The sequence below is a fragment of the Gouania willdenowi genome, unplaced genomic scaffold, assembly GCF_900634775.1.
Source record: "Gouania willdenowi unplaced genomic scaffold, fGouWil2.1 scaffold_10_arrow_ctg1, whole genome shotgun sequence".
In the NCBI taxonomy this organism is placed as follows: domain Eukaryota; kingdom Metazoa; phylum Chordata; class Actinopteri; order Blenniiformes; family Gobiesocidae; genus Gouania; species Gouania willdenowi.
Genome location: NW_021144857.1, coordinates 900,388 through 927,210, shown reverse-complemented (window position 1 = coordinate 927,210; position 26,823 = coordinate 900,388). Strand labels below are relative to the sequence as shown.

The following is a 26,823-nucleotide window of genomic DNA, read 5'->3' as shown; positions in this document are numbered from 1 at the left end:
GAAAAAGATGATTTACATGGTAAACACTGCTTCAGTTCATTAAAGATAAGAACAATAGATTTTAAGTGTTTTAAGACAAACTAACATCAACTACTGCACAAAACAAGACATCCATTGTCTCATCTTTATGATTTTGATTAATTACACACAATAAAACATATTACACACTTTCAAAATTCTCACAACAACGTAAAGAGATTTTCTTGATATTTCTTTTAAATTACCTGATATTTGTACAATTTCAGTGATGATTCAAAGGAAGAAAAATCACAGTTGTAAAAAAACAATGAGCACTGGAATCAATGTGTCACATTTTTATTCAATCAGACCAGATCAACAACTTCCTGAACTGTTGGTGTCCATTTTCCAGCTGACAGCAGGTTTATGTTGGAATCCTGTGCAGCCTGATCTCTGGGTTCTTCAGTCCAACACTGGAACCAGAAGGTGTCGTCACCATCCGTGTGTCGCTGGGATCTGAAGATGATTCCTGCTCCATGTCTCCATCCACACAGAGATGTGAGTGGAGAACAGATGAAGTGCTGAAGATCTTCCCACACTCATCACATCTGAAAACATTCTTCTCATGAACTCGTTGGTGGAGATTAAGGTCAGATTTCCTCTTGTAAGATTTTCCACATGTGTCACATTTATGAGGTCTTTCTGATGAGTGGCTGATTTGGTGACGTTTTAACTGGTTAAATGTTGTAAAAACTTTGTCACACTGGTCACAGGGACACACTTCATGTCCAGTGTGAGATCTCAGGTGGATGATGAGGGTTTTTTTGTATTTATATATTTTCCCACAGTGGTCACAGCGATACAACTCTGTTCTGGAGTGAGTCTGCATGTGCAGAGTTAAAGATGATCTTTGTGTGAAAGTCTTTCCACACTGTTCACATCTGTGAGCTTTGATTCCACGATGAATGAGGACATGTAGACTGAGGTTTCCAGATCGACTAAAACTCTTTCCACATTCATCACATTCAAACTTTTTAACTCCAGTATGAACGACTTTGTGTTTTATTAAGGTAGAACTATGGTTAAAAGCTTTTCCACACTGGTCACAGTTAAATGGCTTTTCTCCAGAATGGATTCTTTGATGTTCAGTGAGGTTTGATTTCTTGGTAAAGTCCTTTCCACACTGGTCACATGTATGTTTAGCTTTAACTCCAGCTTGGCTCTGCTGTTGAACTCTTTGCTCTGAAGTTTTTCTCTTAGATTTTTTATTTTGTTGTGGCTGAGCTTCATGGTCCTGAGAACGTTGAGGTGTTACTTTGTTCTGGCTTCCAGAGTCCTGTAGAACAGTTAGAGATTAAACACAGAGAAGGAACCAAACAAACATTTGTTTCTAAATGTGTTCCTAGAAAGAACAGTGGCTGTTCATCCACATCCACATGGACGTCAGGAACCAAACTTCAATCCACTCATTTCTCACCATGTTGTGCTGTCACGGCTGAGTGGTTCCACAATCCTCCATTCACCTGTAACATCAGCATGGAAACAGCTCCACCTGAAGGATAGAAGAGACAGAATGAACGTTAAGGATCTAAATATTCATCCATCCTTTGCAGTGTCATCACTTTGAAATTGACTAAAATGATCAGTTGTTCAGAGATCACATGATGTGGAGGAAATATTTAGATTTTGTGGCTGAATAATTTAAATTCCCATTGATTTTAAATGAAGGTCTCAGTGGAAACAGTTTGACTTGAGGTTTGACTTTGTTCTTACAGGATTAATGAACAACTTGTAATGAGCTCATGATTGGCTAATTATGGTCCTATAATCTGTGTTAATAGAATCAAACAGAATGACAGAATCTACCAATAAAAAATAAAATCCACTGTTAAATGCAGAAAGTGACATAATGTGAATGAACGCTGTCATCGTGAGGTAAAGGGAAATGTTAAAGGGGACCGTTCATTTGGTGCACCCCAGCACCCTCCTGGTCCTGAGCTAAACACATGTTGAAGCGTCCACCTGAAACACGTCTAAACTACCAAAATACTGAGCAGACCAGTTCCCACGTAACGTTTATGTGTCTGTGAAGCTACGGCCATTTCTGGTGAAGAGCTGCAGTTGTTCTGTTGTTGTGGACGAGACCAACGATGACAGGGATTGTAGAGTCTGAAACATCATAGGTTCATGATAACTTGATAGCTTCTAATACTGTACAATATTCTGCCCTCTAGTGGTGAAATAACTGATGCATTTGTTTTTGTTTAATCATTATAGTCTGGAATGATGTCATCAGGATCATTTAAATTAGTTTAATTTGAATGAAGTTGATCAAACTTAATCAATAAACCTGATCAGATTCAGTAAACTATTGATCCCTGAGGGGAAATATGTTGATATTAATGCTGCTCTCATACATCTTTATATGACATATATAATAAAAAAAATTAACAGTTTTTGTTTAAATATAATTGTAATATATTTCTAGAATATTTCTAAATAAATGAAATTAAAAAAAAAAAATGAATCATTTGTGTGAATAAAACAGAAAACAAAATATCCCTGAACTTATTGATTAAAGTCAGGTCATGTTTCTCCACCACAGATCCTGGATCAGTACCAGTAGTGGGCGGTTAAGGAAGAATTGTTGGTAGAATCGTGCACTTTGGGTTAAAAGCATGAAACTTGGCACATAGATGGCATGAACACTACTGATTATTTTAGGATGTGGATCCACCTCATCAACCCCTCCTAGTGGTCGTTATGGCCATTTTTCTCAAAATGGCCGTTAATTATGAAATAAATATTGAAATCCGTAGCCGAGCTCATGCGCTTATAAACACGTGTCTGTTTACATGTCAATCACGGGAGAAAGCTTCCTGGAGGCGTGGCTTAATCAGCTCAGTGCCGAGTCAAATTCATCATCAAAGTGGGAACGCGTCATCAAAATGTAGCGAGGTGTTTGGGCTCACCCTGTAGTAAGAAAGGAGCAAATCACCCTCTAACTAACGATTGAGGGAATTAATTAAAAACTATATTTAGGACATGTTATGAAGCCCTAATAACACTTTATCATGTTTAAAGAACAGAAAAGTTAATTTAGCGTAACATGTGCCCTTTAAATAAACATTGTTATTGTCAAACTGGCTCAGCATCTGATTTTGGGTACAACACACACACCCACACACACACACACACACACACAGTATAAAATGATCCATTCAGACTAAATGTTAAAATGAACAAATTTAAATAGAGCTTTTATGACAAAGTCGTTCCAAAGATCTTTACATTATCATCTCATTCACACAAGATTATTACTAAATATGTAAATAAGTTTAAAATAAAACAAGCAGTATTTACTCAAAGGATTCTGGAAAATCTCAAAATTAGTCATTAAAGTTGACATTATTATTATTAGAAACTCACTTTGGTCTCCAACGTTGCTCACTGATGACATCTGCTGGTCAACGTTAATCAATATTATTAAAGCTACTTTAGTCGTTAAGGTGCACGAGGGAGATTCTGTAGAATGGTGGAGATTCTGCAGCTTTCATCTTAGCCTGAGTTGCCATGACAACCTGTCAACATTGAGCTTCCATTTTTGCCTGAGTTGCCATGACAACCTGTCAACATTGAGCTTCCATTTTTGCCTGAGTTGCCATGACAACCTGTCAACGTTGAGCTTCCATTTTTGCCTGAGTTGCCATGACAACCTGTCAACATTGAGCTTCCATTTTAGCCTGAGTTGCCAGGACAACCTGTCAACATTGAGCCATTCAAAGCTGCCTTTTGTGATTAAATGTTTCACTAAGATCTATAATAAAGGGTGGTAAACCAGTTGCGTCCCTAAATGGTGATGCAGTTTCACTAAGATTGCAGCAATGATTAGCACACGTGCAGAAGTGGTGGAGACCGCCCTATTTAAATGAGCGTTTTGCTTTTTCAATGTGGAGACGTGAGTGCACAGAAGCACACAATGACATTTGAAGAAGTTAAATTGGAAGCAGATCGTTTTCTCTGTCTGCTGCACAAACATTTATTAATGTAGAAAACTAAATAAACAATTTTTTTTTTTTTTTAAATAAACAACTTTAAAATTTAATGATATTTTTTCCCCTTATTTAATGTGGCTGCTCTCTCCCTCAAACACACTTTACTCTGCATTTTCTCATTCAGTGGCTGTTAAATATTGACTATTGTTTTATTTAATTATTTTCTTACACTAGAAAGGTTAACTTTTACATCTCCGCTTTGTTTTGTGTCAACATTCAGTGCAGCCATGATCTCTGTGTGTGAGTTTACACCATTGATGCGTCGTCCCAAACATATATGACGCCAGTCCAGAATTGATGGTAATGCATCAGAAATCTAGTAGGCAACACAGGCAAATGCCTAGGGCCCCGAGCTGAAGGGGGCCCCCGAGGGACGGCAGATATAAGCAATACAACTTGAAACCCCCCCCGGACACATTACGGTTATACGTCAGGCACCTCCTAATGGGGCACCAATACGACCGGTGTCACGTCTGAGTTCACATTGGTCTGAGTTTGATTATGAGCATGTGCACTACCAGAAAATGAATTCATGCTACTTCTGCTTAGCTTTTTTCTACTTCCACCGTACTGAGGTTAAAAATTAAATTTCAAAGCTAAGGTTCAAAGCTAATGTTATTTGATGAGTGCTGAATGGCTCCTTTTCTTGAACAAAAATTTACAAATGCTCAATATACGAGGCAGGAGAAATATGTTTTATAATGTATTATATGCAGTTTTTATTATTACATGTATTGAGTTTGTATTAAAAATGTTTATCATTTATTCTATGCAGTTTTTTTATTACATGTATTAAGTTTATAATAAAATTCCATACAAAAAGAAATAATTTATTTTCCAAAAAAAACATGATTATAATATACATTGCAGTAAATAACAGTTAACCTAATGTAACTTTATTTTTTAAATCAGTATAATCCAGCACAGGTAAATGTCAGTACGTACTGACATTTTAAGAGGATCTCAGTACGATGTGAACTCAGACCGTGACATCGGTCCCTGCATCAACGTGCTGATGTTATCAAACACACACTGATAAAGTGAGGCAGACTTACCCACAGGGCTCATGAAAAGAAGAACAAACAACAACAAGATGAAAATAAAAAACATGATAGTGGTAAGTGAGAATGTGTAAACTATGTGTTACATTATATAAAAATAGTTTGTCCCAGTTAGTCCCACTCACTTTGTCCCAAACTCCCAGTCATCCACCAGCACCAGAAAAGTTCACTGTACATTTAAGTCTGTGTAAAGTGAATTCTGCCATTTTCTTCTAAACTCATTCACAAAGAGTGTTTATATGTATTTATTAATCATTCATATTCAACAGTGTGGTTCTAACAGTTTTATTTTAAGAAGTATTCCAGCTTTGCTTACATCATAAGTCTTGTTGCCAATGGCTGTGTACATACTGTACATTTATAACCACACAATAAGTTAGTCCTTTGCTGACAATATTTTCTACTAGAATAAAGTATTTGTTGTCAAATGGTAAAACTGATACCAGCATCAATCCTACTCCTGCTGTCAGTTTAGTTTAGACTGTGTGACTAATTAGGGGGCCAAGCCCGCGGGGCCAGGGAACCGCGTATGTAAGTATCCACGGTTCCTAGGACCAGCGGTGCTAGGAACCCTATTGTAATTGTAAGGATTATTGTTACCTTTTATTTTTCTATATAATTATAGAAATTATAGTTTCTATAATTAGAAACTATTTTGTAGTTTCTAATTATAATTCAGGTCCTCATTTTATCCATCATTTTGATGAATTCAGTGGGTGAACAATCTCTCTGTCACCTTTTAGAGAGCAGAGACTCTTTATTATTTTGGTGTAAAGTAGTGCTGCAGGCTAAACCGTGCAAGGTAGGGCGATGCCCCTTGGGGGTTGGGTCCAGAACACCCCGTGTACCTTGGACGCAAACATTCACATATGTTCGCCAGCAGGTGGCGCTATAACAAAGGTCAACACGATTTGGACGATAACTCCCACACCGTTTGTTGCAAATTTAAAACCTTCATATCCACAGATTCCTTGAATAGCACTGAATCACCTGGGCTAGGCCACGCCCATTTCCGCCTAAACTTTTCTGGAGCAAAATTTCAAAAACTGGAAAACCTACTTTTTCAAAATCCTCCTTGGGGTTTTGTCCAATCAGCGTGAAACTTGGCACGTAGAGTCTTCAGTTGGACGTGATATACAGTTAATAAAATGAGTTTGTTCAGATAAATTATGCGCAAATTATTAGCGAGTAAAGTTTCCTAGCAAGCTATAAAAATGCAAACTGGTGCATATCTCGGTCAAAATAAATGCTAACAACACCAAATCTGAGATCCTTAGTTGTCATGTGACTGTGAGGAAATCCGCCAAATTTGAATGATGTAGACCACTAGGGGGCGCTACAAATAATGAATATTTATATCTCTTAATTGGCACAACCAATTGTTACCAAATTTAGAGGGTATGATCTTGGGTCCCTCCTGAGGCGATATCTCAAAGTTATTCACGATTGGTCAAAGTGGGCGTGGCTAATGACATAATAACATAAATAAACAAACATTTATTTCTGCTGAATTATTATGTTGAGGGCAGTGAAATTTACAGGGTAGATATAGAAGACCACACAGACCACCCATACCAAAAACTGCCCCACTAGGTGGCGCTATAATTTCACAATTTAATTCACATCTTCATAAAATTCATATCCACATGTTCCTTACATAGAGTCGCATTTTCTGACATAGGCCACGCCCACTCCCACAACCATTGCTCTTTGTACGTCACTATATATCACCAACTTATTTTTCAAATTACTCCTTGGGGTTTTGTCCAATCGGCATGAAACTGGCACGTACAGTCTTCATTTGGACCTGATCTAGAGTTTAGCAAAAATTTTGTTCGGGGCAAATATGCGCAAAATATTAACGAGTAAAGTTTTCTAGCGAGCTATAAAAACACAAACTGTTGCATATCTTGATCAAAATAATTGCTAACACACCACCAATTCTTAGATCCATGGTTGTCATGAGACTGTGGGGGTATGAGCCAAATTTTAAAAATTAGGCCACTAGGGGGCACTGCAATTATGAGAAATTTTTATCTCCTAAATGGCACAACCCATTTTTACCAAATTTGGTGGGTGTGACCTTGGTTCGCTCCTGGGACCGGATCTCGAAGTTAATCACGATTGGTCAAAGTGGGCGTGGCTTATTACTACATAACAGTATAAATAAACAAACCTTTATTTCAGCTAAAGTATTATGTTGAGCGATGTGAAATTTACAGGGTAACTATAGAAGAGCACACTGATCACCCATACCAAAAAGGTGCACCACTAGGTGGTGCTGTAATGGGTGCAAACACATTTTGGTCTGTAACTTTCACTTTTTTAATCACATCTCCCAAAACTTCATATCCACCTGTTCACAGCAAATGGCACGTTGGCCTGTGTCCTGAACGCTCGCCACGAGCCCGTCATCCTTCGTGACGTACTTTCAGGGGCTCCACGAAACCTGGGGTCTGAGTCTCGCGGGAAGGCTTGGCCCCCTTTCATACTGCTGGCAGTTTCTAGTTTGTATTTAGAATTAGAATAAATATAATATATCTATAAATGTTCTGCTATAGTCTAAATGATACATTAAATAAAATGTTAACATGAAGCATTAAAGTTATTACTGCAATTAATGTTCATTAATTATTCCATACATATCTCAATGTTTAGTGTTTGTGTCGCATGTACATTACATTACTTTATGTAAACCAACCAAATACATTGTGTTTTTCTTTTTTCTAACAACAACAACAACAACAACAACAACAACAACAAACCTCTACATAAAAGTAGGAACTTATTTAGTTTAACTTTTCAAAATACATTTTAACGTTTAAAATATATCATATCAAAATATATCACATGTGGTCATATCTGATTTAATGTGACAACACAAACATTTGTCTTAAACATTTGCTTCAACGCATTCCATCACCACCTCTTCATCTCTCACACACACACACACACACACACACACACACACACACACACACACACACACACACACACACACACACACACACACACGCACACACACACCTTTGTCTGGAGGAGGAAAAGCAGCAACGTGAAGTAGAAAAAGCAACAAATTCTCTCACATTCCAGGTTTTAATCTCAATTTGTTTAGGATGACGTCCTAAAGCCTTTGTTAGTGCTACACACAGATCTACATTAATGTGCTTTAAGAGACAATCCTGTGGCACAGGAGCTCACCAGGATGTGTGAGTTCCTGACAGGTGTGTGTGTGCGTGCGTGTGTGTGTGTGTGTGTGTGTGTGTGTGTGTGTGTGTGTGTGTGTGTGTGTGTGTGTGTGTGTGTGTGTGTGTGTGTGTGTGTTCTTGCATTACAACCCTTCCGAGGACCTCGAGCAGTAAAAGCACCTTTCTACTTAGGACCTTTGGACAAGTTAGGACCAAACCCTGGTCCTAACTTAGATAACCATTGAAACAGATAGTAAATGCTATTCTAACAGGCCTGGTGTAAAAATCTGCATGGACCTCAGGAGAAGGTATTTTTACTAATGTGTGTGTCAGGTGTGTATCGGGCCTCAGAAGAGCTCCCCCTATCGTGAAAAATGGAACTGCAAGTGTGTGTAGTTTAGCGCCCTCTATGGCTAAAAATGAAACTGCAAGTCTGTGTAGTAGAGCTCCCTCTATGGCTAAAAATGGAACTGCAAGTGTGTGTAGTTTTAGCGCCCTCTATGGCTAAAATGGAACTGCAATCTGTGTAGTAGAGCTCCCTCTGTGGCCAAAAATGGAACTAAAAGTGTGTAGAAATTTGAGCTCTTACCAATTAGACCTGTCTTTGTTATAATAGTTGTAAAAAAAATAACCCAATGTGTTTTTAATGTAAAAATTAAAATAGCGATAAATGCACATACTTTTTTAAAAGGAAAATGAGGATCAATGAACTTGTAGCAGGTTTAAAGGGTTTATTTTATCCTAAAGTTGTTTGTGTGAATTCAGATTTATGTTTTAAAAAAATGAAATACTGATTAATTTTAAAAATTGGTATTACATTTTTTTTAGCACTCATTTTCCCTCTGTGGCATCAGAGGGTCCTGAAAATACCCTTGTTTTTTATTTTTTATGCATTTAATCAACACATTAGTTTACTGGTTAAATTGAACAAATGAGTTATCAGTTTCCTTGTATTCTTCCGGGTAAATTCTCCAATCCTTATGGTTTATTCCTCAACTCAAGATCTGATGTTTTAGTGTTGTGAGAGAGTAATAAAACAGATAGGTTTTTTTTTTTAAAACAGCACAGTGATTTACCCCCATTTTACCCCTTGTGTTCACCTCTGACCCCTGTGTCCTGTTTCCCTGTCTGTGCTAACAGCCTGTTTTTAGGTTGCTGCCCCCTTCCTTACTGTCATGGCCCCCTCATGGATCCACAAGCTCATCCTGCCTTTATCCCAGCATGTTCAGCCCATCTCCAAGCTTTGGTGTTTCACTGACAGTGATTGACAATGATGTATATCACTAATCTAATGGAAGATCTCACTGTTCATGTCATTCATGCTATCTCTTACATCCCACCTACCTACTAACCCAGCCCTGCTAATACTGTTCATGGGCTCTGAATGTCTGTCTCCTCTCCACCCTCTGTTCTTTGTAATAAACTAATAGTTACCTCTCCTCTTTATGTGTTTGTTCCCCCCATCATAAAAACACCACGACAATGACATTTCTACACAAGAGATCTAAACAGTTATGCACCCATCAAGTGAGACTGATGGTATGACATATCTTGTTTTTAAGAGCAAACAACCTTTACAAACACTGCTGAATAAAACAGATAGTTTTTGTTAATAGGGGCGGGACTTAATATTGACATTGCCATGTATTCCCATTCTGACCTGTTGAATTATCTCACTACATAGCTCCTCATGGTAGGACGAATAACATGAATGAAGAGAGGCTGACATCTTTCTGTCTTCACGTAGTATTTTCAGACGCTGTGAAGAGACGAGTCCATTTCTTAAGTAAGACATTATTAAGAAAAAGCTGTCCCCAGTTATCAGCCAGAGCAAAGATGGAGGAAACCCTCTAGTCTGCAGAGATATTCACTCATCTGCAATAGGTGGACTTCTATTTGAGGTGATTAACAATTATTTCCGAATTCATTATCAATGAGAGATTCATTCCATAAACCTAAAAATCTCCAGTCAGTTTACATCATTTTAATAAAGATTTTAAAAAAATCTGTAAAGATGAACAGTGAACATCTTCAGGGCGTGAGTGGTCAGCTCGTTTTTTTGTTGCAGAAGACAAACCATGGTCCACCCATGTGTGTAGAATCAAAAATACACAGATTTAGCTGTAGAGATTGGGGTCATACATTTTTATTGATATAATATCCAGCCTGCTCAATGATCTTATGATGGCTTACACCATGTTTTAGTGCAAGGGACATCAAGATGGTGCCCACGGGCACCAGGTAGCCCACATGGATCATAAGAGGTGCCCTCAGGCCTCTTCTAACCAGAACACTATTAGCAAACGAGCTAAAATCTGATATGAATCAAAACAAATATCTCTATTCTTTCTCAAAATTGTGATTCCTGATAATTAATAAAGTCTATCCAGAAAGACAATTTGGGGTTAAATTTTCTGATGCAAAATGACAGACAAGACACAGCTACACAAAATATGTCACTTTTGGCTTTTTCTGCTATAAAAGACAGCATGTGTGAGTGAGTTCTGTAGTATGCCTCGTTTGGCACTCCAAAATCCATTTAACTGAGCTTTTCATGCTGTATTGATAAGTAGTGACTCCTAAAATAAGTATTATTAAACAAAATAAGTTATAAAAATATATACCAAAATAAGCGATATTGACATTTTCTATATTGCCAAAATAGAAAATGTTATATATTATTGAATCTAGATATATCACCCAGTCCTACTAGCCAGACTTAAAACAAAGATATATACAGGTGACAGATGTTTTCAGAGATAAGTTTGTGTATTAAATTAACCATCTTGGTTATAAATGTTTATCACTGAGACATTGAGGTAAAGAAGTGTTGCAGATAGGATTTTGTTAAGGAAGCTGCAGGTTATGAGGAAATGTCTTTATGCAAGTGTATTTTTCAAAAATATACAAATTTGTTAAATTGTATACTTTATATGTTTTATTATAGTAACAAGTTGTTATTTGCTAGTTAATAGAAAAAAGGATTTCCCATGAAATACAATTAAAATTGAACAATTGCATGAAAATTAAGAAAAAAGTGTTGCACGTTGAAACATTTCTCACCTTTTCAAGTTACTGCTAGTTTTTTTATATTACCCTTTAATTCAAGTGAAACCGTGAAAATGTGGCATTTAAAACGTGTTAATCAAACCAGATAGACCTAAGAATTATTCAGTACCTTTGAAGTAGCTCAGTTTCAGAAAAGTTGGTGACCCCTGGTTTAGTGGTTAAGGAAATGGGTTGTCAATCGGGAGTGCGGATGTGGTCACTACAACACTGATGGACCTTGAACAGGTACCCTAGTTCATAGCCCCAACCACTCCCCTATGGCTGCTCACTGCTCCTCATGGATGGGATAAATGCAGAGAGCATATTTCATGTATTTATATACATAAATGACAAATAAAGATTGTTTTAATGCTTTAATGATCCATCCATTTAACAGATCAAACTTAACAAAAAGAATTTAAGGCAGATACAACCTTGGCTGCTTTCAGTACACAAAAAAAAATGAAAAACATTCCTGCAAACATGTATCCTGAACACTGAATTAAAAGTGCAATTTAAAATTTTAAAAGTCAGCTCAAAAACAAAAAACAAAAATTCTCTAATCACCAGAAACGAGGTGAAGAACTTACAGTCTACTTTCTGAGACGATACGATTACGGACATAGAACTTAACTGCCCTCCAGTCCCTTGCAGACAGAGCTCCATCAGCAGCAGCAATGCATCTTTCACAGTCCACCTTCCCTGGAGTCCTACCAGTCCGAATGTGAGTCAGCAGCGACCTTTCCACAGCCTGCACCTCATCCAGAGACCATTTTATTTTTGTTGTCTTGTTTGTAGCTTGGAAGAAGAGAAAATAAATATTTGTCATAAAGTAATATAATGTAGGTAATTGTCAGGAAATGTTAAGACTGTGGAGGTGTACGAAATTCAAAGACTATAGCTGAGCAAAAAAATAAATCGCTCAATTAATGGAATTTGTAGTAAAATCGATTTGCAAACTAGTTTTAAAGAAATAAAAATTAACTAAATGTTTCCTTCTTCCCACCACAGTTTTTTCCGTAGGAACTGTGCAGGGGAGCATCGAGTTATGGACAGAAAAAAGTGAAATAAGGAAGAAAGCAGAGGAAGTAAAAAGGTGTAATGAGATCAGGTATGATGAGTCAATGAAAAGAGTAGAGAAAAGAAAAAGAGAGATGTAATGAGAAAGATGGAAACAGACGCAAAGCACACAAAGCAGGAGCAGAGAGAAGAGAGGAAACTACTAATGGGAGTCAATCATTTTTACTATACTTATTTAGGTTGTTATTTTTACAGTTATTTGGTCCTCTTTCGAATCAAGAAACACATTTCTTTAAAAAAAATGGGAGATTGTTTTTTAGGCAAAAATCACCCAGCCCTAGCAGAGGCACTTCCATGAAGTAACTAAACTGGGCCGAGCTGAGAAATTTACCGGTTTCATGTCTTCAGTGTAGTTGATTTTAATTTAATTTCATCAAATACCCTGGTGGCAAACTGACTTGACCAATGAGCATGTCCTCACTGTATTTAAAATGACATTCTGAAGACAGAGTAACATTTAACCTCCCTGTAGAAGTTGTTTTCCCAGAAGCAGGATCACAGAACCAATGCTGAGGCCTTGTTATTCCTGTATTCTCAGGGTTTTTTCTACACTTGAAGATGACGAGCATGACAAATGTGTGAGCTCACCTTTTGAGCTGCAACTGTCCACTACCAGCTCCTGTTCTACGGCCACCTTCTTGATCTCAGTCACTGTAGTTTTCCCTAAAAAATATCAGCAAATAATCATCTTAGAAACATTGCAATTCAAAATGTAAGATGGTAACCACAGAGGTGCATCAGCTTCTCTCACTATTCGAGTAGAGCTGTCCTATAACACAGTTGTGATAGGAAGTTCAACTTCCCAGAAATGGACTAATTACCAACTACAGCTGCAGCACATTTACCTCCTGAAATGTCCTTGTTCTCGTGACAAACTGATGTTCCTCCCAAAAAAACATGCAGATAATAACATTGAACAGAGGTCACAAATCCCATCCTTCAAGTCATTCAATTAGTGTAATGGTCAAGATTCAAACATTTGTTATCAACAGAGTACATTAGAAAAATCAGACTTGTACATACCTTCTACACGTTGCTCATCATCAAGCTGCAGGTTGTGATGCTCCTCCTGGTTCTGAGTCATTGAAGTTCCTCCTAAAAAGCCAAAAGGGAGAAAACAATGTTCACAGAGCAAAAATACTAAGCAGTATGTAGAGATGTTTAGGACTGTTGTGCTTAGATTTAGGGAGCAGATACAAAAAATACCTCCAAAAAGTATCAAATCTAATTAGTGTTTTACTGTGATCATACACACAAATTTGAGCTGTTGTCAGATTCACCTGTTGAATCTGCCTTTACATCATCTTCAGATGACATCCCTGAACTTTCTTCTATGACGTGGGATCCATCTTCAACACAGCAAACAGAAGCAGCTCTTCAATATGTGTGAAGGTAATCATACCTGTCACTCACATTTTCTTTAGAATAATTTCTTACCATGAGGCGTTATTGATATTTGGTCCAGTCCTTTTCCCTTAAAGTCTGCCAGCCTCCCTTGTTCACATGCCATCAGTACTTTACTTATTTTTGCAAGTTGCAAAGTTCCTTCAGGAAGGCGGTAAAACTTTCGGTGGACTCTGATATCGTGTCCTAAGAAGTCCGCGAACAGATCCTGTTCCGAGTCATTCAAATTTAGCACTCTTGACAAAGTGGCCACCTGCCTTCTTAGCTTTGTTGATGAGAAAGCTTCAGGTTTGTGTGCACCACAGCTTCTCGCGAGCTCACGAATGCAATCTGACCCCCTCTGTCTTGAGTCATATCCTGGTCTGGCAAACAAGAAGGAATTGTTACCCACGCCACATGAGCTCCTCTCCTTTACCAACAGGTCCAGGGATTGAACCATGGTTGGAGTGAGAATGATCGGTACTCTCCTGCCTCGCTTTCCTCTGATCTCCACTCTTTCAAAATGCTGACAAAGCTTTTTTTCGACCTCTGATAACGCTTCAGCTACATCTTTATTGAGTGGAGATCGATCCCTTCCAACATAGGTTTCCAATTTCATATTTGAGACTTCTCCTTCTCTCCTCCTGTTGAAAAGGATCACCTGTGCAAGTGTAACTTTGGCCAGATTGCTCCAGTTCTTGGGAGTTTTATGATTCAGCAACTGTTCATTGTAGTCTTTCTGCCTCACAGCCATACACATGTGCATTCTTTTTACGTCATCTGCTAAAGGGATAAGCTTTGGTTTGTTCCATTTCTTTTCTTCTAGCGTGCGGTATGCAGCTGAAGAGATCATCTCATTCCAAGTGAGACAGTACATACGCCTAAACTCCTGAACAAGCACCTTTTTATCATTATTCTGAGATGCAAGTGCTTCAGCCTCAATGATATCAGCCACTCTCTGGACACTTTGCCCTAGCTTTGTAGCAAAAGTGGGTTTATCAAACTTGTTGCCATTTTCATTGAAGCCAGTTACTTTTTTCACTGCCCGGATGACATGATGAAAGTTCTTTGGATGGATGTAATCCTCCATCTTTTTCAGAGGAGTCACCCGCCTTCCTTGGATCAAGAGTCTGCCAAGGCCTCGCATAATCTGACGTATGTTGTTGTGTTGTGAAGCGGTTTGTCGTTGTCTATTATACATTTTTTCTCCAACTTTTAAGATATGGCTATCTTCTTTTATTGCTTGAGTAATGTTATCCTGAGTCATGCCGTTCACAAGTGCCCATACTTTCTTGTTCACTTCTTTAGGCACAGGCTGAGAACCTGCACAGAGAGTCTGGATTCGTGTTTTGCCAGGCAAACATTTGCGAGCTTCTACAGCGAGTGAGCATTGTTTTGCATGTTTCCAAAGATATTTGCGTTTATAAAGCCCAAAGCAAGCAAAACAGTGTTGATAGTCTGCTGGAATAGAGTGGTCATTACTCTGTCGCTTGCATGCTACCAGCGTCCCTTTTCCTTTTTGCAATGTCTCAATGTTATGTGTCCTATTTCCTTGCTTGCGAAGGAGATCAAGACCAATCCTCCGTTGTTTGGATTTTTTTGGCAAGATTATTACTGAAGCGACCTCAGTTTCATCTGGATGCTTACGTTCCAGATGTCGCGCAATCTTGGATTGAGGCTTGTAACAGAACAAACAGTAGTTTTTCTTTTCATGGTATTTCTTCTGTCCACGAACTTCAGGAACACCACCAACAACAAGGGATCTGTTTTCTGTCAAGGTCTGTGAATGCTCATTTTTCGCTATTGTGTTTGAGCGTCTATTTCTGTGTCTTTTTGATGTATGTTCATCAATTTCATCTTCTTGGGAACTTAAGTCTCCTTCCATAGACCACATGTATCTACTTTTTGATCTGAGTCCTGCTTTCTTCTTGTCATATTTCTTTTGTGTGTGTTTCACTCCATCTGAATCCTTGCTGTGACTATTACTTTTGTAATGATGCTTGTATTCAGTCTTTTTCAGGTTTGGCTCATCCAAGTCCTCCTCTGAACAGTAGTCTCTCTTGTTTTGTCGTGTGTTTTCTGGTTCTGCTTGATTTGATTGAGTGTCACTGTAACTTGACTCTCTCCCGTGATGTCTCTTGTGTTGTGTCTTTTTCTTTAATTTTGAGTCACCTGAATCACTCGGATCTGTCTCAGAGTCTGAGTCTATCTTACGAATGCTCTTATATCTCATCTTTTTTAGTTTTGATCTGCCTATATCATCCTTGCTACTAACTATGGGTCTCTTCTTTGTCTTGTAATTTACCTTGGTTTTGAGTCTTCGTTCAACTTCAACTTCTTTTCTAGGTGGAGTAACTAAGCAGTCTCCTCTAAAGAGTGAACTTGCTCTCCCGAAAGTCTTTTTCTTGGCTCTGGGAAACTCTTCTGAATTTTTTTCCAACAATAAATCCATACCTTTTTGTCCTTTGCGGCGGCATTTTGAGTTTTCTTTCAAAGGAATAAACTTATTCCTCTTTGCGGCAGGACTCTGGTTTGGTGATTCCTCTGAACTGTCCTCTGATGACTCTGGTACATACTCATCTGTGGAAATGCTGGACATGGAGCTTGAATGTGAAAATCCATCTTCTCCAGCCATTTCTTCATTCAGCTACAAAAGAAAAACATTTTCCACAACTGAATGCCTCTTGTAAATCAAATTTTTAGTGCATCAGTTAAAAACAGTGAGATAATTACTCCCTTTATTTTCTCATCCATGTTACCTCCAGGGCTGCGTTCTCTGGTGTTTTGTTAGTTAAGATTTATGGGTGTTTATCAAATATGTATGTATTATATATGTTGTTTATAAAAAGATAAGGGTAGACAGCAGAGCGGTCATCAAGCTAAAAATCCTTGAAGGTCATGATAGGGACTACAGATATTTATTTTGGATTCAGACTCGATATGCTATGACTTATTTTAATGGTATTAATGGCTAATAGAACATAGAAGCTTTATATACACACATGATTACATATTGAATCAATATATTTCACCTGAAGTCCCACAAAAAATATATCTATCATGTTAAAAACATTTTTTTTTATCATGAAAAAAATATTTTTGCGGGACTTTAGTGGCTTCGTAAGGAGAGGTTTGTAACAACATTCACCATTAAATTCAGTGAGTTTCTCTAATCATTTCCAAATATAACTGAAAAGAGATGGCCTCTTTCAGTCAGTTGTGCTTCATCAAATGTCCAATACTGAAGAGTATCTAAAACTAAATCCAGGTGAGCTTAAAGTAGAGCTGTACTTACCATCATGCTGTCTGTATTCATCAAGGGTTCCATTATCTCTGCATTCTTGTTATCTGCCAACATTTCTCCATCTATCTGTGTCTGTTCTTGCATCTGCAAAACAATGGTGAAGGAAACTATTTAAACTAATACAGAAGTATGAAGTGCTGAAAATGTGGATATTGTTTACGAGGTAAACTGTTATTGTGCTGTGCTATTGATTAGCATCCATAATTACATGACAGAGGAGCATGGAGATGCAAAAACCAAGGTTATAAAGTAGGAATTAATGTTTTTCACCCTGAGGTATGTTATCAAAACGTGAAGGAAACATTACCGTTGAAAACAGACGACGATGGAAGACCGCTGTTTGCGCTCTCTCCATCTCTAACAATTCTGCACTTGCCTTTTCATAACGACTTTCACATACATCGTGATGTTTGTGTAATTTCTGCAGGCGTTCAACTTGGCGACGTTGAGCCTTCAAAAAAAGCAGCTTTGTAGTTCCGTGTAATTATAGCAAAGCAAGGCAAATGTATTTGTTTGGCGCATTTTATACACAATGCAATTAAATATGCTTTACACATGGTGAAAAGGAGAGACAACATTTAATAGTGGTACTAAAATCTAACATTGCAAAATCAATATAGAGACATAAAAACACATAGTACACTGAAAAAACAAACTTGGGGCTAGTAAATTATATTAAATTGTATTTAATAATTTCTACATAGTAATAAAGATTCTAGGAGAACATGATTTTTTTTAAGTAAAACTACAAATATTTACACAATTTATTCATGTAATAAATGCACTGTGTGGGATGAGTAAGTTTTAATAAAGATTTCTTAAAAGTAATGAAGTGTTTTATGGTCAAAACCTAACAACCTGAAAATAGTGAGTACATTTTAATCAAAAAAATGTGCGCGGGAACCGGAAGTCAAGCAAGGCATCGTGTGAACTCAGAATCTGACCCACACATGAGACATGAGGAGAGAGGACTGGAGGACATGGATACGCGAACTGAGCCGTAAGTTAAAGTCTTTCTGTTTATTTAAAGTTGTTATAGATACATATACTCAGTTACTTGTGATATTTGGACTCGTGTATCATGACGTGAACGACTACTTAACTCATGTAAATGACCGCAAACCGTTGTGTTTACATCTGCACACTGCTGTACTGGGTGCTAGCTTAATGTAGCATATTGTGCTCCGTGTTTGAAACATTAACCTGGTCAATAATATGAGAAGGCAGGCGGAGGTTTACGTGTTGTTAGTGTTGAAACGATAGCTGTGCTCACGGCCGTTTTATAGTCATATTTACAAATGCGTTATATTACATGTAGTGTGGTTTACCGTACTTAGCGCTACTTTGACGTAATAGTTTCTCTACTGTTTCCTACATCATCTGTTTGACAATAATCTACCTCTACGGAGGCTGCAGTAAATAAAACTCAATATTTAACAGGTTTTTATGGCGGTTTGAGGTCGTATTTTTCACAGTGGAACACACACTTTTTATATCAGCCAGTGGATATGCCGACATCTTCACAGATAACTTTAGGAAAATAGTATTTCTATTTGTAAAAAAATATTTCTGTCTGCAAAAATGTGTGAACATTATTTGTATTTGTAAATTATTATTTTTGTCTGCACAATAAATTAGGTGAATGTGTAAGAATTGTTTGTCTGCTAAAGTGTGAACAATTGATTTGTATTTGTTAAAGAAATTTTTTGTGCGCAAACAAATTTCTCTGATTTATGCAGTGTTTATTTAAATTGTAATTTGTAACCCTCACTGTATATGTATGTAGACAACTTCACACATATTTTAATCCCTTTATTCTGTTATCTATACGTTTGTTTGTTTTTTGATAAATCCATAACCATTTTTAAGAATATTGTAATCCAAAGTGTTCTGAGTGACAGTGAATCATTTCTCCTTCTCCTGGCTCTGTAAATGAAGTTTATATATCCAGTACTGTGACAGTGGACTTCAGCCAATCAGAGATCTTCCTACATCTTCCTTGGCTACAATACAAATACAATATACTCAAAGATGATTATGGATTTATCCCCAAAGAAAACATTGTTTTGGCAGGAGGACAGCCACAGAGATTCCACTCAGCACATCCTAACAATTCTGGTTGTCCATGGGACAGATGGAGAAGATCCAATGAATGTATCCATCCATCCTGAAGGCCAGGAGATGCAGCCTGGATATGAAAATACTGCTAATGGGACTGATTTATTACTCCTCTGTGTGAGCTTTTGTAAATAAATATTTATTTTTCTGTATGTGAAATGTGTGATTTCATGATTTGTGATAAAAGTATATTATCTGATCAATATAAAATAAGCAGAATTTACAGAATTATGAGTAATAAAACTTAAAATTTAATTTTAAGTGTCAAAAAAGATATAGATCTACTTAATATTTTCATGTTGGTGATTTTCCTGCCTATGGAAACATTAATTCATTTTTACTTAATTTTTTTGAGTAAATACTACATCTAAATAATGTATAACATCATAAAATGTACTTAATATATTCAGTAACTTTAAGGTCTGTAGTAAGTACATTGTAATTGATAGTGCAAATTGTTACAAGGATTTAATCAAGTAAATCTTACAAGTTTGATTTTTCAGTGTAGAAATAAAAAGCATGGTTTAAAATTGAAACAAAAGATTCAAATGCCCATGGTTTAAAAATCAAGAATACAAGAACCAGCTCAGAGTTGGAGCTTAAATGCAGCTGAATTCACTTTAATTATATTAAACTCTACTCAGCAATGTTCCAGAAACATATAAGGAGTATAATGAAGATAGACTTTTGGTAAAATGACTCAAACTTACCATTTTCTGTCTGATGTCTTCTCTGTCTGATGCTGCTTCTTGTGTGCCGAATCAGTGAATGAGGCAATTAAGCAGGTGTTGGTGGGAAAACACGTGAGGAGATGAGGAGCGCTTCTTTTAAACACCCAACACCCATTCAGATAGACTTCATAAGGTAAAGGAAGCACAACATTCATACCAGCTTAAAAAAACTATGATTAATCATTAATAAATAAATAGAGACAGATCACAGAAAAGGTATTATTTTACTCTTTAAAGGACTATCTGTATCACTCCTGTGATGTCCTGCACATGAGAAAAAATAAATGAAACGCACCTTTACATCCAACTAAAGTTAGGACCGGGTGGGGGAGGGGATAGTCCAAGTTAGGACTTCAACAGGTTTAAACACACTTTTTCTGTTGGCTCTTATTATTATTATTATTATTATTATTATTATTATTATTATTATTATTATTATTATAGTAATAATAATAATAATAATTATTATTATTATTATTATTATTATTATTATTATTATTATTATAGTAATAATAATAATTATTATTATTGTTATTATTATTATTACAGATATGAGGAAGGGAAACATTTGAAGATTAACAAGAAGTTAATAGATAAAAATAAAATAAGAATATGAATATATACATAAAGTATATACAGTGAATGAATGAAAATGGAAAAAACAAGTAAAAAAAAAAATAGTCCTGCACACTTAATAAACAATAATGTAATATCATATACAAAGTAGCCCTACAGTGAATTTTACTTATCCTATTGAGAAATCCTATTAACTAAAATAGTTGCACTTCTTGAAGAAAATACAAGCAAAGATGCAGGTGCTGACCCGCATTGCACTGCATTAGCGTATCATTGGCATTGGATTATTAACATTGACCTAGCATTAGAGTAGAGTAGAGTATCTTTATTAATCCCGCAATGGGGACATTTAACCTAGTATTAACCTAGCATTAACAATGGCATAGCGTTGGCATTCACCGAACATTATCATTAGCCTAGAATTAGCAATAACCTAGCAATAGCATTAACCTAACATCCACATTAACATAGCAATAGAATTACCATAACAGTAACATTAACCGAGCATTAGATTTAACCTAGCATTATCCACACAATAACATTAACCTAGCAATAGCATTAGCATTAACCTAGCAGCCTTCTCAGCAGAGATCGTACTCCCTCACGCTGAACCTCGTCTTCACTGGGGGGGGGTGTCTCTTTGGTCTCTGTAGAATCTACAGTGTAGATCCTCTTGTGTGCCACTTCCTGCATTATGAGGCCACACGTAGAGTGCTGCAGTTACAGGGCTACCCCTCCGCAGACGTACCCTTCTCCATCCAGCTGTCAGATTAGCCTCTGTGCATCTTTTTATAATGGCTACAGGTGCTGCAGCCAATTGATCAGCAGTGTTGTTCAATGATCATGTCATTTTAATAACAATTATTATAATTATTAATATAAAACTGTATGTACATGTAGGTGCGCGCATGTCACTCTCTTCCTGGGCCGTCAGTATATTTTTTTCCTCCGTTTTTGCAAATCTACCCTTCATATACAGTATATATGTGCTATGAAATGTTGGATTAGAAAACATACATTAATAAAAATTAAATTGGGTTGAACTGAGGGAACATGAGAGTGGTTTTGTAATCAGTGATGGCAGTGGTGGCAGAAGATTAAAAGATTACTCAAAATTACATGAATCAACCTGAACAACACTGGAGGAATGTTTTTCAGGAGGGAATGACACACTAACATGATATAAAGCTTGAAAAAGGGATTTCTACACAATACTCCCCTTTAAAAGTGAACAGATTTTCTATTTCAAAAACCAAATGTACAAATTCTGTGTCTTCTAAATGTTATGAACTTTCATCTAACTATTTTATTAACTATTTATTAATTTAAAAATACATGATAAATAAATGTAGTCTAAATTGTAGTAGTGTAAGGTAAAATGGTTGTGCTGTGTAATGGTTTTAGGGAGGTTTTATGTGTAGAGCTGTGGGAGGTGGGGGAGGGGAAGCTTCAATTAAACACCTGCTCATGGAGCAATGTTTTCTACACACACTACTAGACAACTGTTGTATAGAAGCCCATTCACAATGAAATACAACATAAAACCAACATTTTGAAATAAATACAATTTTGATAAGGGTTAGGGAATCAACTTGAACTCTGAAATGAACCAAATCGGAATGAAACCCCATCACCGTGAAGCTGAATATCATATATGAATTTCAAAAGTTATGGATCAAAATGCCCTTATGATGAGCAGGGAATTAGGGGTCATAACTTTGGACATGAGATGGTCAAAGACTTGGGCCTGGGCTCATTAGAAAGGTCTCTTTGAGCTGCATGTCATATGTGAATTTCAAAGTCCTGGCCCTTTGCACTGGGGAGATATGAGGTCTGATGACCCCCATAGACTTTAATGGAGCACACACCACTTGACCTCTGACCTATGAAGGGCGGGTCACAGGAACTCCAACCTTGGACAATCAGAAGGCTGTGACCTTATAACAGAGTGTGCAAAGTTTCAGGTTTCTAAGCCTTTCCATTGATTTTTAATGATTTTTTTTAAACTTTAAATTAAAAAAGCCGCAAAAATGTCATTTTATGCCTGAAATCAGTTTTTGGCCTGTACTGAGCTCAATTTTTAAGCTAGAAAGCTGTAATTTCACACACCTCATCCTTAGGACCCCCGTATGAGCCTGACTTGTTTCCATTCCGATAAGTTTAAAGATGGCTGAGGTAGCCCCCTGAACCCACTTTTCGGCCTTCAATTGTGACCTTTGGTGACCTATGGCCATAACTCCGGAACGCAAAGTCGTATCAACACGGGGTCAACGTTTCCCGCATCGTCTCAAAGACCACATCAACATATTTAAGATATAGACCTCTGGTGTGTTGTCTTCTTGCCAGGGACGCCGTTTCTCACTCCCAGATCCGACGTTGACCCTGAATGACCCCCTAAACTTTGGAGTACAGCCTCCAAAGTCGCACCCCTGATTTATCATCAATTCACCATAGATTGTGTGAATCTTCAGGTTTCTAGAACCTTCTGTTGATTTTTAATGAATTAAGTTGCAGCATTTTCCAGAAACTGTCCTGAAAACTTCATATGGCTCTCTCTCATGATCCAAAGGTCATTAAGAGGTGAGGAAGGTACTGTTGGAAAAGTCTCACCACCCTCTAAAAGATAGGTGAATTTCAGATTCCTGGATTAATGTCTTCATATCCAGAATCACCCAAAATAGGCCCTTTGGCCTTTGAAACTCGAGACCATGTGAGATTTTGGCCTCCGTATTCACAACTCTGCCAATTTTCATCCAATCTGCACAAATGAGACCTCTATGGAAAGGTCTCCTCCAACTGAGTCCAGAACATGTGGAATGGTTACTACAAGTGCCAGGGTTCGCCCTCTAGGACCCCCCAAATCCTTGATCCAGACACCCTTTGAAGGGTTGTCATTTCACCACCGTAAGTCTCTGAGACTTCATTGAAGCATTTTTGGGGACGTCCAGAGGGGCCGCACAACATATTCAAGTCCCATTCTCCTAGGCCCTTGTCTGACTAAAGAAGAGTCTACAGAGATGAGACCACCCACTTCCAAAAGGTCACCCAGAGACAAATCATAATATGCACTTGTTTTTAAAATCCAAGCTCCCTGTGAAAAGTTATGAATAAAAATCCCCTTATGATGAGCAGGGAATTAGGGGTCATAACTTTGGACATGAGATGGTCAAAGACTTGACAATCGTGACCTTTGGTGACCTATGGCCATAAAGTCCTGGCCCTTTGCACTGGAGAGATATGAGGTCTGATGACCCCCATAGACCTTAATGGAGCACACGCCACTTGACCTCTTTTAAATCGAAAAACGGATAAAAAAATTAAATGTGCATATCTTTTTAAACTTTTCTACAATGCTCTATTGTACAATACAGCTTATCAGACTTTATTAATCTAAAAATGGTCGTTGTTAAGTAACAAAAACACATTTTATAAAGAAATAAAAACATATTCCCATTTTTCCAACATTCCAGTGTTTCAAACTACACTTTAGTCTCGAGGTTTGGAGATATATTCACATGTGAATGAATATTATGACGAATATTAAAAAGTAAATAATTGTTTCTAAAATGTAAACATGTAAATCGACATCACTTCCTGTTTGAAAAAAACGTCACTTCCGGTATGTTCTGCGCGGAAAAGCAAACAAACTATGGAAAGGTAAGATTATATTTCTCACTAAAAATGTCATAAAAACTATTCTAAAGCCAAAATCTATCTTTTACATTTAGGAGTCCGCTGTGACATAACTGGATTTTGGAATTTTGTGCAGTTTAAGCATGACGTCACATCGTGCTTTAATTGCATGAAGATATCACATGGTCCTTACAAAAATAGTAAAATCATATATTTTTTTAAAACGTCCTAAAGAAATTAGTGAAAATATATGGGGCTTTAAAAATCTATATTTTTCTTCTCTTTGTGTGTAAAAGAATTCTGTGGTGATGGCATTAAAATACATTTTTTTTCTGGTCAAGGAAGGCATTTCATATGTTTCTAGGATGGCTGTAAAGTAGGGTCCTTACAGGAATAGCAAAAGAATGGGGTCTTTAAAAAGTAGCAAATGTGAGAATGTGTGTGTGTGTGTGTGTGTATGTGTGTGTGTGTGTGTGTGTGTGTGTGTGTGTGTAAAGCTGACTCATGACTGTAGCCAATCAGGAAGCAGCTGTAATTCTACGTTTCATCAGTGACACGTTGAAATATCTCAAACATGGCGACTGATAGAATATTACATTATTTTTATTTCCTGACTTTATTGAGTTGGAGCTCCGCCCCTCAGGTGGCGTTCAAGGTCACTTTTTTAAGTAGGAAGTTGTAAAATCCTGAGTTGTTTTGAATGCATAGACTGATATCTGTGATAAGAGAAAATGTGTAATTTTTTTTGTTCTTGTTTGTTTTTCTCTTCATTTAAAATCAGGATCCAGTTTTACACAGAAATGTCTCACATTAATGTTTTGGGAGAAAATGACACATTTACATGTTATTTTTCACTGAAGGCGACTGAATATTCAGTAAATTTAGCAAATGGACAAATAGGCCAAATTTCACCATAATCTCGTTTAAAATCTAATAATCATGAAATATCTGCATGACATGGACTAAACCATGTTTGGGATCATATCACATTTCTGTGTATGTTTTCCTGTAAAACAAATATGTGAGTGTTTAGTGAGTTTAGCTAACAGACGTTAGTAAACGTAAAGTTACAGAAACAGAGGAACAATTGGTACGACCCAAAGAAAACTGAACAAATGAAAAGAAATAGAAGGAATGGAACGTTCTGTTCTTCCACTGAAATTGTGACATTAGTTTTTTTTATTGCTAACAAGCATTGGTTGAAACTGAAGTCACATGTTCCAAACTCTAAACACAGCCAGTCATCTCAGCTCAACAGTTAATGTCATCCACTAAAGTGTTTCTCACCAACAAAACACTTGATACACGTCTCAAAAGAAGCTCATTCAACCACAACACCTCATCACGTCCCACAGAGTGCACTTCTCTTTCTCTTTTTCTTCGCACTGTGGGATTACCGTAAAACCATCTATAAACAGGCACTGCAAATTGGCTGGCGGCTAGGTTGACCGAGGATTTTGAAGTGGAGGCTGGCTTGACCGCAGTGCTGCAGGTGAGGAGACGGTGCACGCTCACGCATCTTTGCTGTGGGTAATGCTACGGTGAATGCACTGACTATAAACACCAATGTGCTCCTTTGGAGTGCGAGTGGTCCGTGAACGGAGCCAGGAATAACGAGTCCTACACTGAGTGCGCGCTCACATTGAGGGCAGCAGTAAAAAGGAAACATGGAAAAACTTCTGTATATAACATTGTGTTCATGTAAACTGAGATGTGTAAGAACTGGAAGATGCAAGATACTGTTGTAGTTCTTGATGTCAATTTATTTTATTTTAAAGTATTTTGAAGTTATTTTTAAGGTATTTTTTGGCTCCAGGAGGACTTTAAATCAGGTGAGATGAGGTTAAATGGTTCCTTGTAGAGTAAAGGTTACAGACCCCTGACCAGGGGAAGAGGGTTAGGAGACCCCACTATCAGAGCTGGACCTTCTGAATTTAATTCATGATGTGAAACAATGCAGATGCTAAGTTGGTTATGCTACTGTAAAGTTATTTCAAGTACAGCATTTCTGCAAAATAAAAAAACAGAATACATGTAACCTGTTGTTATGCTTTGCTGTTATTTGAAAATGATATAGAATAAATGACCTATTATTTCAGCCACTGCTTGTTGCAGAAAAACTTAAAATTGACACAAAAACATGAAAACTTTTAGCAAATATATCTCGAGTCATTGTCAATCTATACTTCAGACAAAACTACGGTACGCCAGTTAAAGGAGACATATCATGCTTTTAAATCCTTCCTTTTTACATATAAATCATACAGTTGTGGTCTATATAAAGTGGAACTGCAATGCTTGGATCAGATGTGGGTACATTTCCGTGAAAAATAAAACTCAACCAGGCACTTTGAAAAGGTTCTGATGCTGGGAGACGTTGTAATGAAGCGTGTGGGTTACTACATCCAACAACCCAACATTTTGACTTATTCTCTCGTAACTTCAGCATCCTTGGACTACAAAAGAAAAGCGAGAAATAAAAAAGGCAGATTGCTCGAAGTGTTGGGCCTGGAGTTGATGTCCTAATTTGGCAGTTCCGCTGCAAATACTGTGACGTTATTGTTCAAAAAACGTAATAAAGAATCGAAAAATCTAAACAGGTTGAAAAATATGACCAAAACAGAATATAAAGATATCAACGGAGCACCTGAAGAGATTAATTTGAGCTTTTCTGTACTTCTAAACAAT

The 26,823-nt window shown here is 37.2% G+C and overlaps 1 protein-coding gene across 3 annotated transcripts; it reads right to left on the bottom strand.

Moving 5' to 3' along the window:
- Positions 1–11,890: 11,890 nt before the first annotated feature.
- Positions 11,891–19,982, bottom strand: LOC114458360 (uncharacterized). Of its 3 annotated transcripts, XM_028440742.1 has the most exons (8): positions 19,906–19,976; positions 17,385–17,528; positions 17,069–17,161; positions 13,828–16,420; positions 13,671–13,739; positions 13,414–13,485; positions 12,979–13,053; positions 11,891–12,108 (listed from the first exon to the last, which is right to left on the bottom strand). In XM_028440742.1, the coding sequence occupies exons 1-8, from the start codon at positions 19,906–19,908 to the stop codon at positions 11,897–11,899; spliced, it is 3,261 nt and encodes a 1,086-aa protein (XP_028296543.1). In that variant the 5' UTR covers positions 19,909–19,976; the 3' UTR covers positions 11,891–11,896. The 3 variants fall into 3 exon arrangements, with proteins under 3 accessions (XP_028296543.1, XP_028296545.1, XP_028296544.1); XM_028440744.1 differs by lacking the exon at positions 17,385–17,528 and having other exon boundaries at positions 19,906–19,982; XM_028440743.1 differs by lacking the exon at positions 19,906–19,976 and having other exon boundaries at positions 17,385–17,770.
- Positions 19,983–26,823: the final 6,841 nt, after the last annotated feature.

Coding starts and splice junctions, on each gene's coding strand:
- LOC114458360 (XM_028440742.1), bottom strand. Junction 16,421..17,068: donor TGAATACAGACAGCATGATG/GTAAGTACAGCT, acceptor TTTCTTTTGTAG/CTGAATGAAGAAATGGCTGG. Junction 13,486..13,670: donor TGTAAAGGCAGATTCAACAG/GTGAATCTGACA, acceptor TTGGCTTTTTAG/GAGGAACTTCAATGACTCAG.